General features: G+C 38.5%; 1 protein-coding gene across 5 annotated transcripts in view; it reads right to left on the reverse strand.

The window, feature by feature from the left end:
* The window catches only part of Slc11a2 (solute carrier family 11 member 2), a 46,392-nt gene that overhangs the window by 9,440 nt on the left and 24,077 nt on the right, over positions 1–12,875 (reverse strand). For 4 of the 5 annotated variants that reach the window (XM_087200145.1, XM_004862972.4, XM_004862973.4 and 1 more), the window contains exons 14-17: positions 11,466–11,539; positions 10,730–10,883; positions 8,803–8,856; positions 1,128–3,609 (exon numbers count right to left, since the gene is read on the reverse strand). In XM_087200145.1, coding sequence (XP_087056271.1) covers positions 3,532–3,609; positions 8,803–8,856; positions 10,730–10,883; positions 11,466–11,539 — 360 coding nt within the window. In that variant the 3' untranslated portion in view covers positions 1,128–3,531. Of the gene's footprint in view, positions 1–1,127; positions 3,610–8,802; positions 8,857–10,729; positions 10,884–11,465; positions 11,540–12,875 lie in introns of those variants that run through there. The other variant, XR_002388891.2, reaches the window with a different exon arrangement.

Here is a 12,875-nt window from a genome sequence, read left to right on the forward strand (position 1 = left end):
GATATAGAAGATAAGACTGCAATTAGTGACCAGGAAAAGAAAAATTGCTTCAAAATTGTAAGGGAACACAAGAAATCAATCCAGCAGCTGCTAGATGATGTAAAGAAGAATAACATAAGACTGATTGGAGTCAATGAAGAAACAGGAGGAGAGTGCAGATGACATAAAAAAACTGTTCACAGAAGTGATGGCAGAAAACTTCCCAAGCAGGGGAAAAGAACTTGACATACAGATAAGTGAGGCATATAGGACTCCAACTAGCCTTGATCAAAAAAATCTACACATAGGCATATAATAGTTAAGATTCCAGAAACTCAACAGAAGAACAAAGTTCTACAAGCAGTGAGAGAAAAGAAACAAATCACATACAAAGTAAAGCCCATCAGAATCACAGCAGACTTCTCAATGCAAACCCTCAAGGCAAGAAGAGCTTGAGGTGATGTATTCCAAGCCCTAAAGGAAATCAGCCTCCAACCCAGATTAATGTACCCTGCAAAACTATCTTTCAAAAGGGAAAGAAGGAAGTCTTCCTCTTTTTTCCCTTTGGAGGCACTCTGGTCTTTGCAATTGCCTTGGGACATCTCTCTCCAGTGCCTTCAGGCTTCCCATGAAGACTTCCAGCTCAGACCCTTTTGCTTTCCCTACATGGACCTGCACAGGACTATGCAGTGAGCTCCAGGCCTTTGACCTTCAACTGGATACTCTCGCCCTCCAGTGGGCAGATGGCCATTTTGCATTCTTCCATATCTGATTCCAGAAATGGCTACTGGAACTCTTCCACTTCCAGTCCCGTTAACCTACTTTGTGAATTCTTAATATAATCATAATATTGCATGCTATGGTTTGGAAATGATTTGGGTATCCCCCCCACACCAAAAAGGTTATGTGTTGGAAGCCTGGTCTCGGTGTTGCAATTTTAAGAGGTGGTTGCACTTTGAAGAGGTAGTGGCTCGTGCAATTTAGGTCACTGGGGGCACTCCCCTTGGAAATGATTAAAGCAAGTCTCATGAGAGCAGGTTGTTGTAAAAGGAGGAAGCCTGGTCCGTGGATTGCTCTCTCTAGTTCCATAGCCCCTTATGTTACCTCCCTCTCTGGCACATTCTCCTACCACAATGCCATTCACCATGTGACACAGCCAAAAGGTCCTTTATTAGACTAAGCCAAAGCCAGCACTCTACCTTTGAACTTCCAGAACTGTGAGCTAAATAAACACCTTTTCTTTGCAAAATAATCAACCTCATGTATTTCGTTACAGTAAAAGAAAACTAATACAATGCATACATGCACTTCACATAGAAATCTAGATTTGTATAACACAAATTAGAGAATGAGTGAATGTTCTTAATTTTATAAAAAAGCTCACCCAAAACTCACTTTTTACATATTAACCTCCTCTATTGGTTTTAGCATGATTCAGCTGATTCAGTTGATTACTGAATTTTTGGACTACAGGAGTTGAGTGTTCTGGGGAATACTTGTAAATTTTCTAAACTCAACTGTGTTCCCAGAACCATACATTAAAAAGAAAGAAGAGCTACAGAAATCCCCAAATACTTAACCTCAGTACCAATCACCTCATTCTCTTATCAGTTGTAAATAGGATGTTCCTATGTTTTTAACCTTTCTCCAACATTCTTTGGGAATGAATTAGAAATGGAATTGCCTAGGGAGGGTGGGAAATCTAACAAACTGCTTCATCTAGAGTTATTATCTGAAACTTATTTAGTTACTATCAAAACACTGAAACTTCAACTTTTCAAGTGAAAACTTGTAAGTGATGTTAATTTGGCTGCCATTTTAATATCAGAAGGACTCTAACCTAGGGTGCCGAGTTGCTAGAGCACCTGAAATAGAAATGAAGGAATTTTAAAGTGTCATTAAAAAAAAATTTCTGTCATTTGAGAGTCAAACCATTAGAAATGAAGGTAGGGAGTGTCTGGATTTAAAGATAAAGGTCTTCAACTGGAGGGGGTAAAGCATTTGCTAGCATGCCCAAAGCCCTGGGTTTAATCCCCAGATCCACCAAAGAAAAAAGAAAGGGTCTTATCAAAAGGTAAAAAATTTAAAAATAAGGTGGAGAGGTCAAGTATTTAATGCTGAATGAGAAATGTGATGTTCAATGTCACACAAAGACTGCAGGGAGCTAGCAGAAAAGGAGGAGTGACGTGATGGGGTGTATGGCACTGAAAATGCTGTCTTTCAGTTCCAGCCAAATGTACTTCCATGAAGGAATATAGGTCCAGTGCTGTAAATCTCACTTTTCAATCAGATAATTACAATAAAACTTTTTATTCTTTTCTCCCCCAGTGCTGGGGATTGGGCCCAAGGCCTTCTGTATATACTAGACAAGAGCTATACCCTTATCCTAAAACTTTATTTTTAAATATGAATTATTTTATCACAAAAAAAAATTTTAAAGAAAAACATTCATGGTTAGTAACAGGAGTAAAAAGAATCTAAGGAAGGTTGCAATATGTGGACTAATCTATGTTCTGGACTAGTATTAACTTCATACTACTTGGCATAAATATTTTAAAATGAAATGCTTAGCATTTCCTAGGAGATCCAACAATATAAACATTAGCTACCTCCTAGAAATAGACTAAGGACCTAGAAATGGAATTTGGAGTGGTAATGGGAAAAGTGGACAGAAAGACAATGTGGAACTATACAAACATTAGAGGGGTTAAGACCTCCATTACCTTGTGTCAGGACTTAACACAGTTAAATGTTATTAGTTGGTTTGTTTTTTTTCCTAAATTTGAATGCCAGAATTGGCCAAGTTATATTGCAGGATGGGAAACTATTCATTGATGAAAGTATGGTTTCTGAATCTTATTACTATATATTACAATGGTAGGGGAGTACCATCATATCTGTTTAGTAACTAGAAAAATTTTGAGAAAAGTGACAATGAAGACAGTAATGACCAAAATGAAATACGATCACCAGGTAGATGCAATCTTTTCTTTAGAAATGACATGCTAATATCAGTAGCTACTAAGGATGTAACCCTACTGATGATGAGCAAAGTGAAATTTGACTGGCATAGTAAAAAAATCAGTTTGCAAGTTTGACTGGTTCACTATGAAAAAGATCATTATTCCCTTTCTTTTCTCACCTGTGACTCAAACAAAACAAATACCTGACTTACCTGAACAATATATTTTTTTAAAAATACAAAAGATGTATCACTTTTAGATAACCTTAAAGTTCCATCTGATATGCTCAGGTTTACCTAAATATATCTACATTTTCTAAATCTTAGAAGACAAAACACAAGCCCATAGGGTGTGTGGCCATCACAGGCCAATCATTTAACTTTGACTATGGTAGTGGCTGCTGTGAGGTAGGTGGGTCTCTGACCTACACTTCGAGCTCTCAGCTTATAACAATTCCCATGAGGAAATCTTCATCTTTTGTTCAAAGTGCTTGAACAAAACTCACCTCTGAACTAACAGAGATGTTAACAGATGCGTGGCACAAAGGGGATAGACAAAGCAGTTCTTGTATAGTCTCTCAGGCTGTTAGTCATCTAGACACAAGTGAGTCAGCATCCACAGTATTGAGAAGGTAGAGTTCAGGCTGAGCTGTCAATCCCAGGTGATACTGAGGAAAAACAGATAGAAGAGCGTTAGATTGATTTTCATGTAGGTAAATACTGAAATGGACACTTAAAACACCTATAAGTAGCATATTAATTAGGCTATTTTCAGTATCGCTATATTTGTATTTCAGAAAAGTGGCTTAGAGATATTTGGTTTCTAATGTTTAAACTAGGAACTGGCAGCCAGGCGTGGTGGTGCATGCCTATGATTTCAGCACTTGAGAAGCTGACGGAGGATCACCAAGAATTTGAGGCTAGCTGGGGCTACATAATGAGTTTAAGACCAGCTACACTATATAGAAAGACCCTGTCTGAAACAAAAATAATAATGAAATAAAATAACAGGAACTGAGATAGTTAAAGGTTGAATTGTGTCAAATGCCCTCAGTAAAATTAGCCCTCAGACTATCCTTAGGCTTCAGGATGGGACTTCAGGTCAGGATAACATGGGCAAACGTGCACTGAGTGCTTTTGTATTTTAGGACTGTGTACTGGAAATAAGATTTTAAATGGTTTAAATTCTGATCCTTGTAATCCTGGTCCCATTGGCACTGAGCAGAAAAAAAAACCTTCTCACTAAAACAACAACAAAAAATGTTCCAAGAGGGAGGTGACCTATGGGTGTCAAGTATTTGCTGCCATATTTCAAAATCACCTCACATGCTTATAAAACTCATCCCCATATACCCCTCCTAGAAACCTGAATCCAGATGGTTGGTGTTGGGGTCTATGAAACTGTACCTTTTTATGTTTTTCCTCTCCCTTGAATACAACTTGGGAGAACCACTGATTCTCATCTTAGCCCTTCTGTTATCATGCAGGGCCCAGGCACATTATTGCCACCTAGTTACCATCAACCTGTAAGTTAATGCAGAAAAGCAATCTATAAAAAGAATAGCCCTATTATAGTGTGGTGGAAATGCATGTAGTTGGGCTCAAGCCTAAGCTTTATTCCTTCCTATGACCTATCCTTTTAGAAGCCTACGCCATTGAAATGTAAAATGGGAATTCCTGCATTTGAAAAATACCAGGGACACTAATATACTATCTCATGTTAGTTTCCAATAATATATATTTTAATAACACATAACAAATGACCTTGTACAACCCCATGGAATGTTGTGATGACTGTGTGAAGATAACATAGATCAGAAGGTGCCCAGGGTCAAACCACCCCCAACCAGTGGGCAGGGAAGATATTGAGTGACACTGGCTTTAAGGCAGGGAAATAGCTCTTCAGACCAACTTGCTTCTACATTTAAGGTCTTAAATTGCAGGATTTAGTGATTAATAGTAACTGTCAGACACACTGACAATTCATTGAAGCTATTCACAAGTAAGCAAAGATAAACATTTCCTCATTACAGAGCAAAGAAGGGCTGCATTACTAGTTCCATGAGGCCCATATAGTGTATCACTTAAAAGATGTCTTAGTAGGTAGAACTCCCTCATTGGAAGTTTGTCATGTGGTTCTAAGACATAAAGAAATGGGACTAATTGGCACACAACAGGCTAAAGCGCTCTCAGGGGCAGAAGGGTAATGCAAATGAGTAAACCCATTATTACTTCTTAGCTATTGCCGGCGTGGAAGCATAGAGGATTCTTCCCATTTTCTAAGCCTGGCAAAAGTATCCAAACTTTAAAAATCTAGCACATGCCAGTGTCTACAGTTGGCAATTTCTGAGCTAAAACACACTCTAACACTAACAAAGTGCCAAGCAAAAAGTCTGATGTTGGTCTTGCTGGTGTCACTACACTTAGTGCTTTATCCAGCATGAATGGTGTGTTATATATTATACAGGATAGCTTGGGAATGAACACGTGGGCTCTGGCAATAAGCTACTCAGGTTCAAATGCCAGATGCCCATTTACTAGCAATGCGTTATGGGTGAGTTACTTTTGGCCTTTCAGTTGCCTCATCTACACAGAGGCTGAGCCTCTTGTTTTGAGGACTGAATGAGATCACACAAGTACTCAGACCACAACTTGCAGATAGTAATGAGTTAGCCATTCTTACATTCATAAGCTGAGGTGTTAGGAGGTGCTGGTATCCTGAGATTCATTGGTTCTATTGTTCAAGAAGCAGAAGGCATTGCAAAAGGCCGTTAAATGTTTAAAGTAAGAACCTTCAAATTATTTTGCATTATATTTTAGTTGTGAAACTAAACCAGAAATAAGAACAGACAGGTAAATGAAGTCAACATGGAGAACTATGGGATTACTTACAATACTCAGTTCCTGTGAGACAGGCAAAGAAAATTTGCAACAAAAGGTAAAATGAAGTCCTTGTGACACTCTTGGGAAAAGTCAAGTGCTTAAATTTTCCTGTCGTGTGTGGTGACAGGGCTGGTAGTTTACTGTGCTTGAGCTTTGCCTTTGTTTTTAATACAGTGTGTCAATATTTCCATTTGTTTTTAATTTAAGAGATTTTGGTTCCTTTCTTTAAATACTCAATATTTATTGGCAACAAATACAGAATGTAAATGTCTGCTTGAATGGTGAAACAATATTACAGGTAGAGGAACATCCAGCTTACAGGAAAGGCAGGATAAAATTTCAAGTTTAAATGTGGTAATATGACCTTTAGCTACAGCAAAACTCTTTCTAAGGACTAAACACATTTATTTCTCTGTCTCTTAGAAGACAGAGGCACTAACTGTGTAGGGGCTTAGTGTGTGATTTTAGACGGTAACCAAAATTTTGGTATTTCAGTATCAAAGTTGTTGAAACCCTATTAACAAAGTATTTTCAAGCTTTAAAAAAATAAACCACGAAGCCAAATTGGAAAAAGAAAAAAATTTTAATTACATTATTAAGTGTACATATCAAAACAGTCACTAAAAGCTCAACTGTAACCATTCCTGACACCTCCTAGAGCAGGACTTCACAGGAGCCAAACTGAAGCTCTTCCCCACCCCACCTTTAATTTCCAGCAGCAGTGCAATTATTACATGTCACATTTAGACATGTGTTATGTACATACACCAACTCCCCATGATGAATGTAATCATTATGTATTGTACACATGTACTAATAAAAAAATTACATAGCACATTTAGGAGAACAAGGACCAATTTACAAAAATACAATGGTATATCATTAAACAGTACATACAAACATACGCCAAAATGCATTGCACATGCTGGCACTGGAAGACTTAAATTTCTACACATTGCTTTTTTGTACCCAGAGTACTGCTTGAAGTACACATTCTCACTGTAAGGACCATACAGAATATGGAAGTGTTATTCACACTGTAAAACAGTATTCTCATAGTATTGTGAAATTCCATTTACTTGGGAAGAAACTTTCCATCATTATAAGTCAAATATACTACTTCTAAAAGAATATAGCAGGTTTTACTTGAACTGTCTGTGAATCTGAGATACACTGGACCCACCCAGACCCAGGGTAAAGGTAAATGTAACAAGGTAACATTTTTACAAATGTTAATCTTTACAAGGAATTTGGTGGGGGGTAAATTTGGCCTTTAACTACTACAGGCAGATAAAATCTTAAGACATCAGTCCTTAATACTTTCAGTGTGTTTATGACCAGTTTAGTGAACACTGGTCATACAGGAGAGGGGTAGGTAGGAGGAATAGTTAGGGGATTATCATTTGTGATTTAGTGCTGTACTACTGAGGGGCTAAGAAAAATGTATGGTCAGTGAAAAACAACAGTTTACCATTAATGCTTTATAAAACACAATCTATCCAGTCTGCACTTCTGACTGTGTGCAAAATATCAGGAATAATGCCCCTGGGACTTAGCTGAGGAAGAAAGCACATTAGTGAACCAGGACATGAGAAGGAAAGCTCCAAAAATGAGAAGTCCTTCAGTGCCATTCCCATGACTGTTCTCACCAAGACAATGGCTATACGAGACTTTTGCTTATTTATCTGCACCAGATGAATGTGATTTGGGTTGAATCACACAGCCTCACACTCCACATAAACAAATGTCAGAAGTGGCTGGAGTAAGAGCAGCAGCTCCATGCTGAAGACACCCACTTCCTCCGACTCCAGAGCGCCACCATCTGGCCTCACAGTCCATCCCTCTGAGGGGACAGCTGTGCAGAGGTAGCTACTTCACCTTGCTGACAGACAATTTTGCAGTCTCAGTGACACCTACTGACTTGCTGAAAGAGATTGTACACTCCTAAGATTACCTGGCAAAGTCACTCCAGGCATGAAGCAGAGTGGTGCAACACAAAAACATGATTTTGGTGAGAGGTGGTTTTAGGAATAAAACAGATAGCTCTGCATCCCCTTTTCTTCATTCCCCAATCCCAAAGTCTTATGAGGACATCAGTTCATAAATACTATCTCATGTTTTACTATCACCACCCTCCCTCTTGGATGTGAACTTTCTGTAGTGTATATGCTTAGGAATACACATCACCACAAAAGCCCTCTACTAACACGTTATGAACCTCAGGACTCCCAAGAAAATCCTGGTAAGCTGCAGAAGGAAAATCTTTAGGAAGTGATTAGTTACCATTCCCTACAGGTGAGTTTTGCCATTTGTCCATTTTTATAACTTCATTATGCTTTCTCAACTCTCTTAATTTCCACTGAAAAATTTAAAGTGGAAATGAGGGAAAAGAATCCTGATTGAGGTAGATGTCTCTTAATTTTATATTTCATATGGATAAAATCACTGTAACTGAGATTTTAAAAAATAACTTTATGCTTAGCTTTTCATTTATATGAATTATTTTTCAGCCTTTTAAAATCCATTCTTTTGATAATTGAAACTTACATACTCGTAATTACCACATCTATAATTTATATTATGAAAAGTGTATTACATTTTCCAGTTTTAAAAAATCTACTGTCTGGTTAAGAATCATGCATAAGGAATTCTCTCTTCGGTAGCTATTTAAGCATTTAGTGTTGGAATGACAGCAGCAAATGTCAGCTTTTCAAAGATCCTTCTCAGGTTCGGAGGTCAGGGGAAAAAACAAAATTATCTCCATCATTTAAACAGACATGAAACAAAGTCCTTCCCAACCAATAGTTGAGTCCTAAATGCAGTCTGTGCAATGGCACATACTTGTAGCTATGTTCACACAGTAAACCATAGAAACACACTGGCTCTGATGGCTACCTGCGGCTGATAGGTGGGATCAATGTTTACTTAGTGTAGCCCCCAGTGGCTTCTTCCGTCAGCAGGACTTTAGAGATGCTTACCGTGTGTCCACAGTCCAGGAAGGACAAGCCCAGTGCAATCAAACATTGCCAGCCCTGGAAGACAAAGCATGGTCATCAGTTACCAGGCTCTAACAAAGAGCCTCTCACGCACAGTGACCACTCACAGCACGGCTCAGATGCAAACCTGCTCCCTTCCTTACACAACTGGCTTTACCAGCCTTCTTCCACCACCAAGGTTGCCCAAGACATGCTCCCAACCTCACTGTCCCTTCAAAACATCCTGCTGTCCTCAACAAAGTGTTCCTATGCTGTTTTCGATACTGAGTTCTCTTTGTTTCTATTGCTTTGGGTTTACAGCTTCTTTTGTCCAACTGGGGATTTCCTGATGACCACTTTCCTTCGCCTCACTCCCCATTAAAGGAATGGGGAGAATGACTGTCACACCAAAGTGACTGATGTAGTCTCAGAAGTTGTTCGGTGAAATCTCTGTTTGGGGGCTAAAAAGCAATAACCCACTATAGAATAAGCCCTTACCTATCAAATTGGGACAATGAATCTCAGTCTGAGAATCACTAAGGACAGTTTGGCACCTTTATGAGCAATTTGCAAGAAGGGAGAATTCTCTAGATTTCTAAGCTGATTTTATTTTTTTTAACATTCATTCATTCATTTATTTTGCTAGGAAATGAACTCAGGACCTGTGCTATATATTGACCCCTAAGCTAACTTTTAAAACAATTCCTATTAACAACATATTCAGTTACTTGGTTTTCCCAGGCCTTAGAGTCAGTATAATCTTTGTATACTTGAGGTTTACTGGGAAGGAAGTGGAACTACCAATCCCAAACACACATTTTCAATTTGATACCTAACCTGTGGTAGACACTGACATGGGGACTAGGTAAGTGTCCTAAAGATCAACAACAGATTTCTAGCCTCTGCCTTTAACCATTCTCTCAGCAGAAATGGCATACATTTTGTAGTTCCTTATCCCCAACTTTGTAATTTCCAGAGAACCCTATATAGAAGCAGGAGGCAGAGTTGTTGCAGTATTTGTCACTCATGTTAGCAATACTGAAGAATGTCTGGAAAACAGAGAAGAGCCTATCTACAGTCCACCTTCTGAAAACAACTACTGTTATCATTTTTACATAATTTACTCTAGACTTATAGGCATATCTGGTACAAATATGGGCTCAAATCATTTGCATTTTATTTCTCTGTAGATATGCTTTTATAACCTGGGCTTTTCGAATGACTCTAAAATAATGCAATGAGGAGGTGTCACTATTTACTTACTTCCTGAGACAGTGCATGGTAAAGCAGAGCCAGGCTGAGAACCCATCTGTATTCTACTTAAAGCTCTAAATCACAATGCACAGTTCCCTTTTCTAACTCTGCACCACTCTCCATATTGCTACCTCCTTTGGTTCTTCAAACAAACCATACTCTTATTAAAAGGCAAAAATGGAAGAAAGAAAGGAAAATGGAAACAAAGTCTATGTAAAAAGGGAAGGGTGGGGGGGTGACGAGCACACAGGTAATGGGGAAAAATAAGAACCAAGATCCATCATGGACAGGTACAAGCACCCCGTGATAAATGTAAACGTATTGTAACCCTAAAATGTGCCAATTAATATATAAATTAAAAAAAAAAAAAGCAAAAATGGAAATCATAAACGACAGAAGTAGAAAACTGCCAGATCATAGGGAATAGAGTAACTTTCTTGGTTAGAAGTATATAAACAGGACTGGGGATTTAGCTCAGTGGTTTCACGAGACCCAAGTTCGATCCCCAGTATCAAAAAAAAAAGTATATAAACAGCCAATTTGACAATTTCACATGAATTACCTCAATAACCAGAAGATAGACTCTACTTTTGGGTCCATTCATTTGTCAATGTCAGTTGGCCCCACCTCTACCATCCCAGATATGGGTAGCCCTGTCCACCCACACTGGACTTACCAAGTAGAACACAAAGCTCAGATAAGCCACACTGACCACAGCAGCCACCACATACAACACCACATGTCCGAGTTCCTGGACATAAACTACTACAAAGTACATGTTGATTGAACAGACGATAAGGACCAAGAGCCCGCCTGCAATCCTCCAGCCTCTGTAAAAGAAACAGCACAGTCACTGACAGAACAGTCCAACGTGACCACAACAAAAGGGAAACTGCATCTCATGGGCAGTTGCAAAGAGAACTGAAAAATGGTTCTAACTATATATCACAGGAAGTTGAAATTGGAAAAGTCAGTCAATGGAAGGAAAAAAGACAAAAGCATGCATCAAATAACCTCTAAATTTAAGATACTAGAAAAGCAACAAGTGCTAGAAATACAGTGAGTCATTTTATTAGAGTCGTTGAAATGTAACAAGTAATTTCAAATACTGCATATCCCTTCAAGGTGTATGTAAAATGCGTTGGTCTTATCCTTCTCATTGAGATAATTTAACATAAAATTTCAATGGCTGAAGCTGGAAAGTTAAAGCTCTAAAAACTGAAATTAAAAATGTGCTTCTTCCTCCTTTATCACATTCATAACCTCCATCTCTTAGGCCAAAGAGGAAGCAGCTAGCAGTCACCTCACAAAATGTACAGTTCCCCTATGATTCACTTCCAATTGTTCTGTTGGGTAAAAATACCCTCCCCCGCCTCAGCTCCCCTCTGGAGAACTAGGATGAATATACTCACATTCCATTGGAAAAGTCACTCATTACTGGCCGCAAGCTTGTGAAGGTGAGGATGGGTATGAGAGCAAAGGGGAGCTGGAAAAGAAAGAAGTAAGATCAGATGGGGCCACTAGAGGGCCCCTGAAAATCACTCCAGAGATAGTATGGCTGGCAGAACTAAAGCATAAACCCTGCCTCACTAACTTGAGACATTCGCAGTATCAATTATACATTTTGATCCTTATTTACATTTTTAATTTTGTACACCAGAGAAACTATTTGGTATTTACACGTGTGTCCTATTTATTTCACTTAAGAGTATGGCCTCAAAGTGCATCCATTTAACTATAAATGTTTCTAGTTTCTCATTCTTTATGGCTGAGTAGTACTCCATTTTTATAAAAAAACTACATCTTCTTTATCCAGTTTCCAGTTGATGGGCACTTGGGCTGTTTCCAAGCTTTAGCTATTGCAAACTGTGCTGCTATAAACATGGGTGCACATATATTGCTGTTGATAAATTTAAACTATAGGTTAGTTATTAAGGTAGCTGAAGTAGAATAAGTAAGATTTACCTTTCCTGTAACTCTTGTTGTTTAAGGTGATGGCTAACTGACCCTTTGACCTGTAACCTAGCTGTAGCTAACATTTAACCTGGAGAAAAACAAAGTAGAAATGTTTGGGTAGTTTACAATGCATGTGTTTTAAGTGCCATCTGTTTGTTATATGTCTGTGACTATAACCATTAACAGGAACTAGTTGTAAAAAGGGAAACAGAAATTTTACTAAGACCACCAGGAATAAGATAATGGCTAAAAGAAGATATAAAAGGAAATGTTAAAACAAAGGACAGCATGGACATTGATCAGATGAGTTTCTGGCAGTCCTGCCAGTTCGCAAATAAATGTTTTGGTTTTTTACCCAAATTCTGTGTCTCCATGCATTTCTTTCTGTGATTCCAGAACACTGTGGTTGGATTCTTTTAATTCTTTGGGGAAGATCCCCAGCAGGGGAATAGCTGGGTTAAATGAGACTTCCAGTCCTAGTTCTTTGAGGTATCTCCATACTGATTTCCACAGTGCTTGCACCAGTCTACACTCCCACCAGCAGTGGAACAGTGTTTCTCTTTCCCCACAGCCCCGCCAACATTTGCTATTGGTTGATTTCTTGATAACAGCCATTCTTTCTGGGGTGAGGTAGAATCTTAGCATTGTTTTCATCTGCACTTCTCAAAAGACCAATGTTGAACATTTTTTCATATGTTTATTTGCTGCTTTTACTTCTTTGTCTTGAGAAATGTCTGTTCATTTCAGATGCCCATTTTTGAATTGGGTCTTTGAATTTGGGGGGGTCTGATTTTTTTCAGTTCTTTATATATTCTAAATAGTAGACCTTTTTCTGAGACACAGCCGGTAAAAATTTTTTCCCACAT

The sequence above is a fragment of the Heterocephalus glaber genome, unplaced genomic scaffold (genome assembly GCF_053883595.1).
Source record: "Heterocephalus glaber isolate CG9 unplaced genomic scaffold, H.glaber_assembly_v1.0 deba00001733, whole genome shotgun sequence".
Lineage (NCBI taxonomy): Eukaryota > Metazoa > Chordata > Mammalia > Rodentia > Bathyergidae > Heterocephalus > Heterocephalus glaber.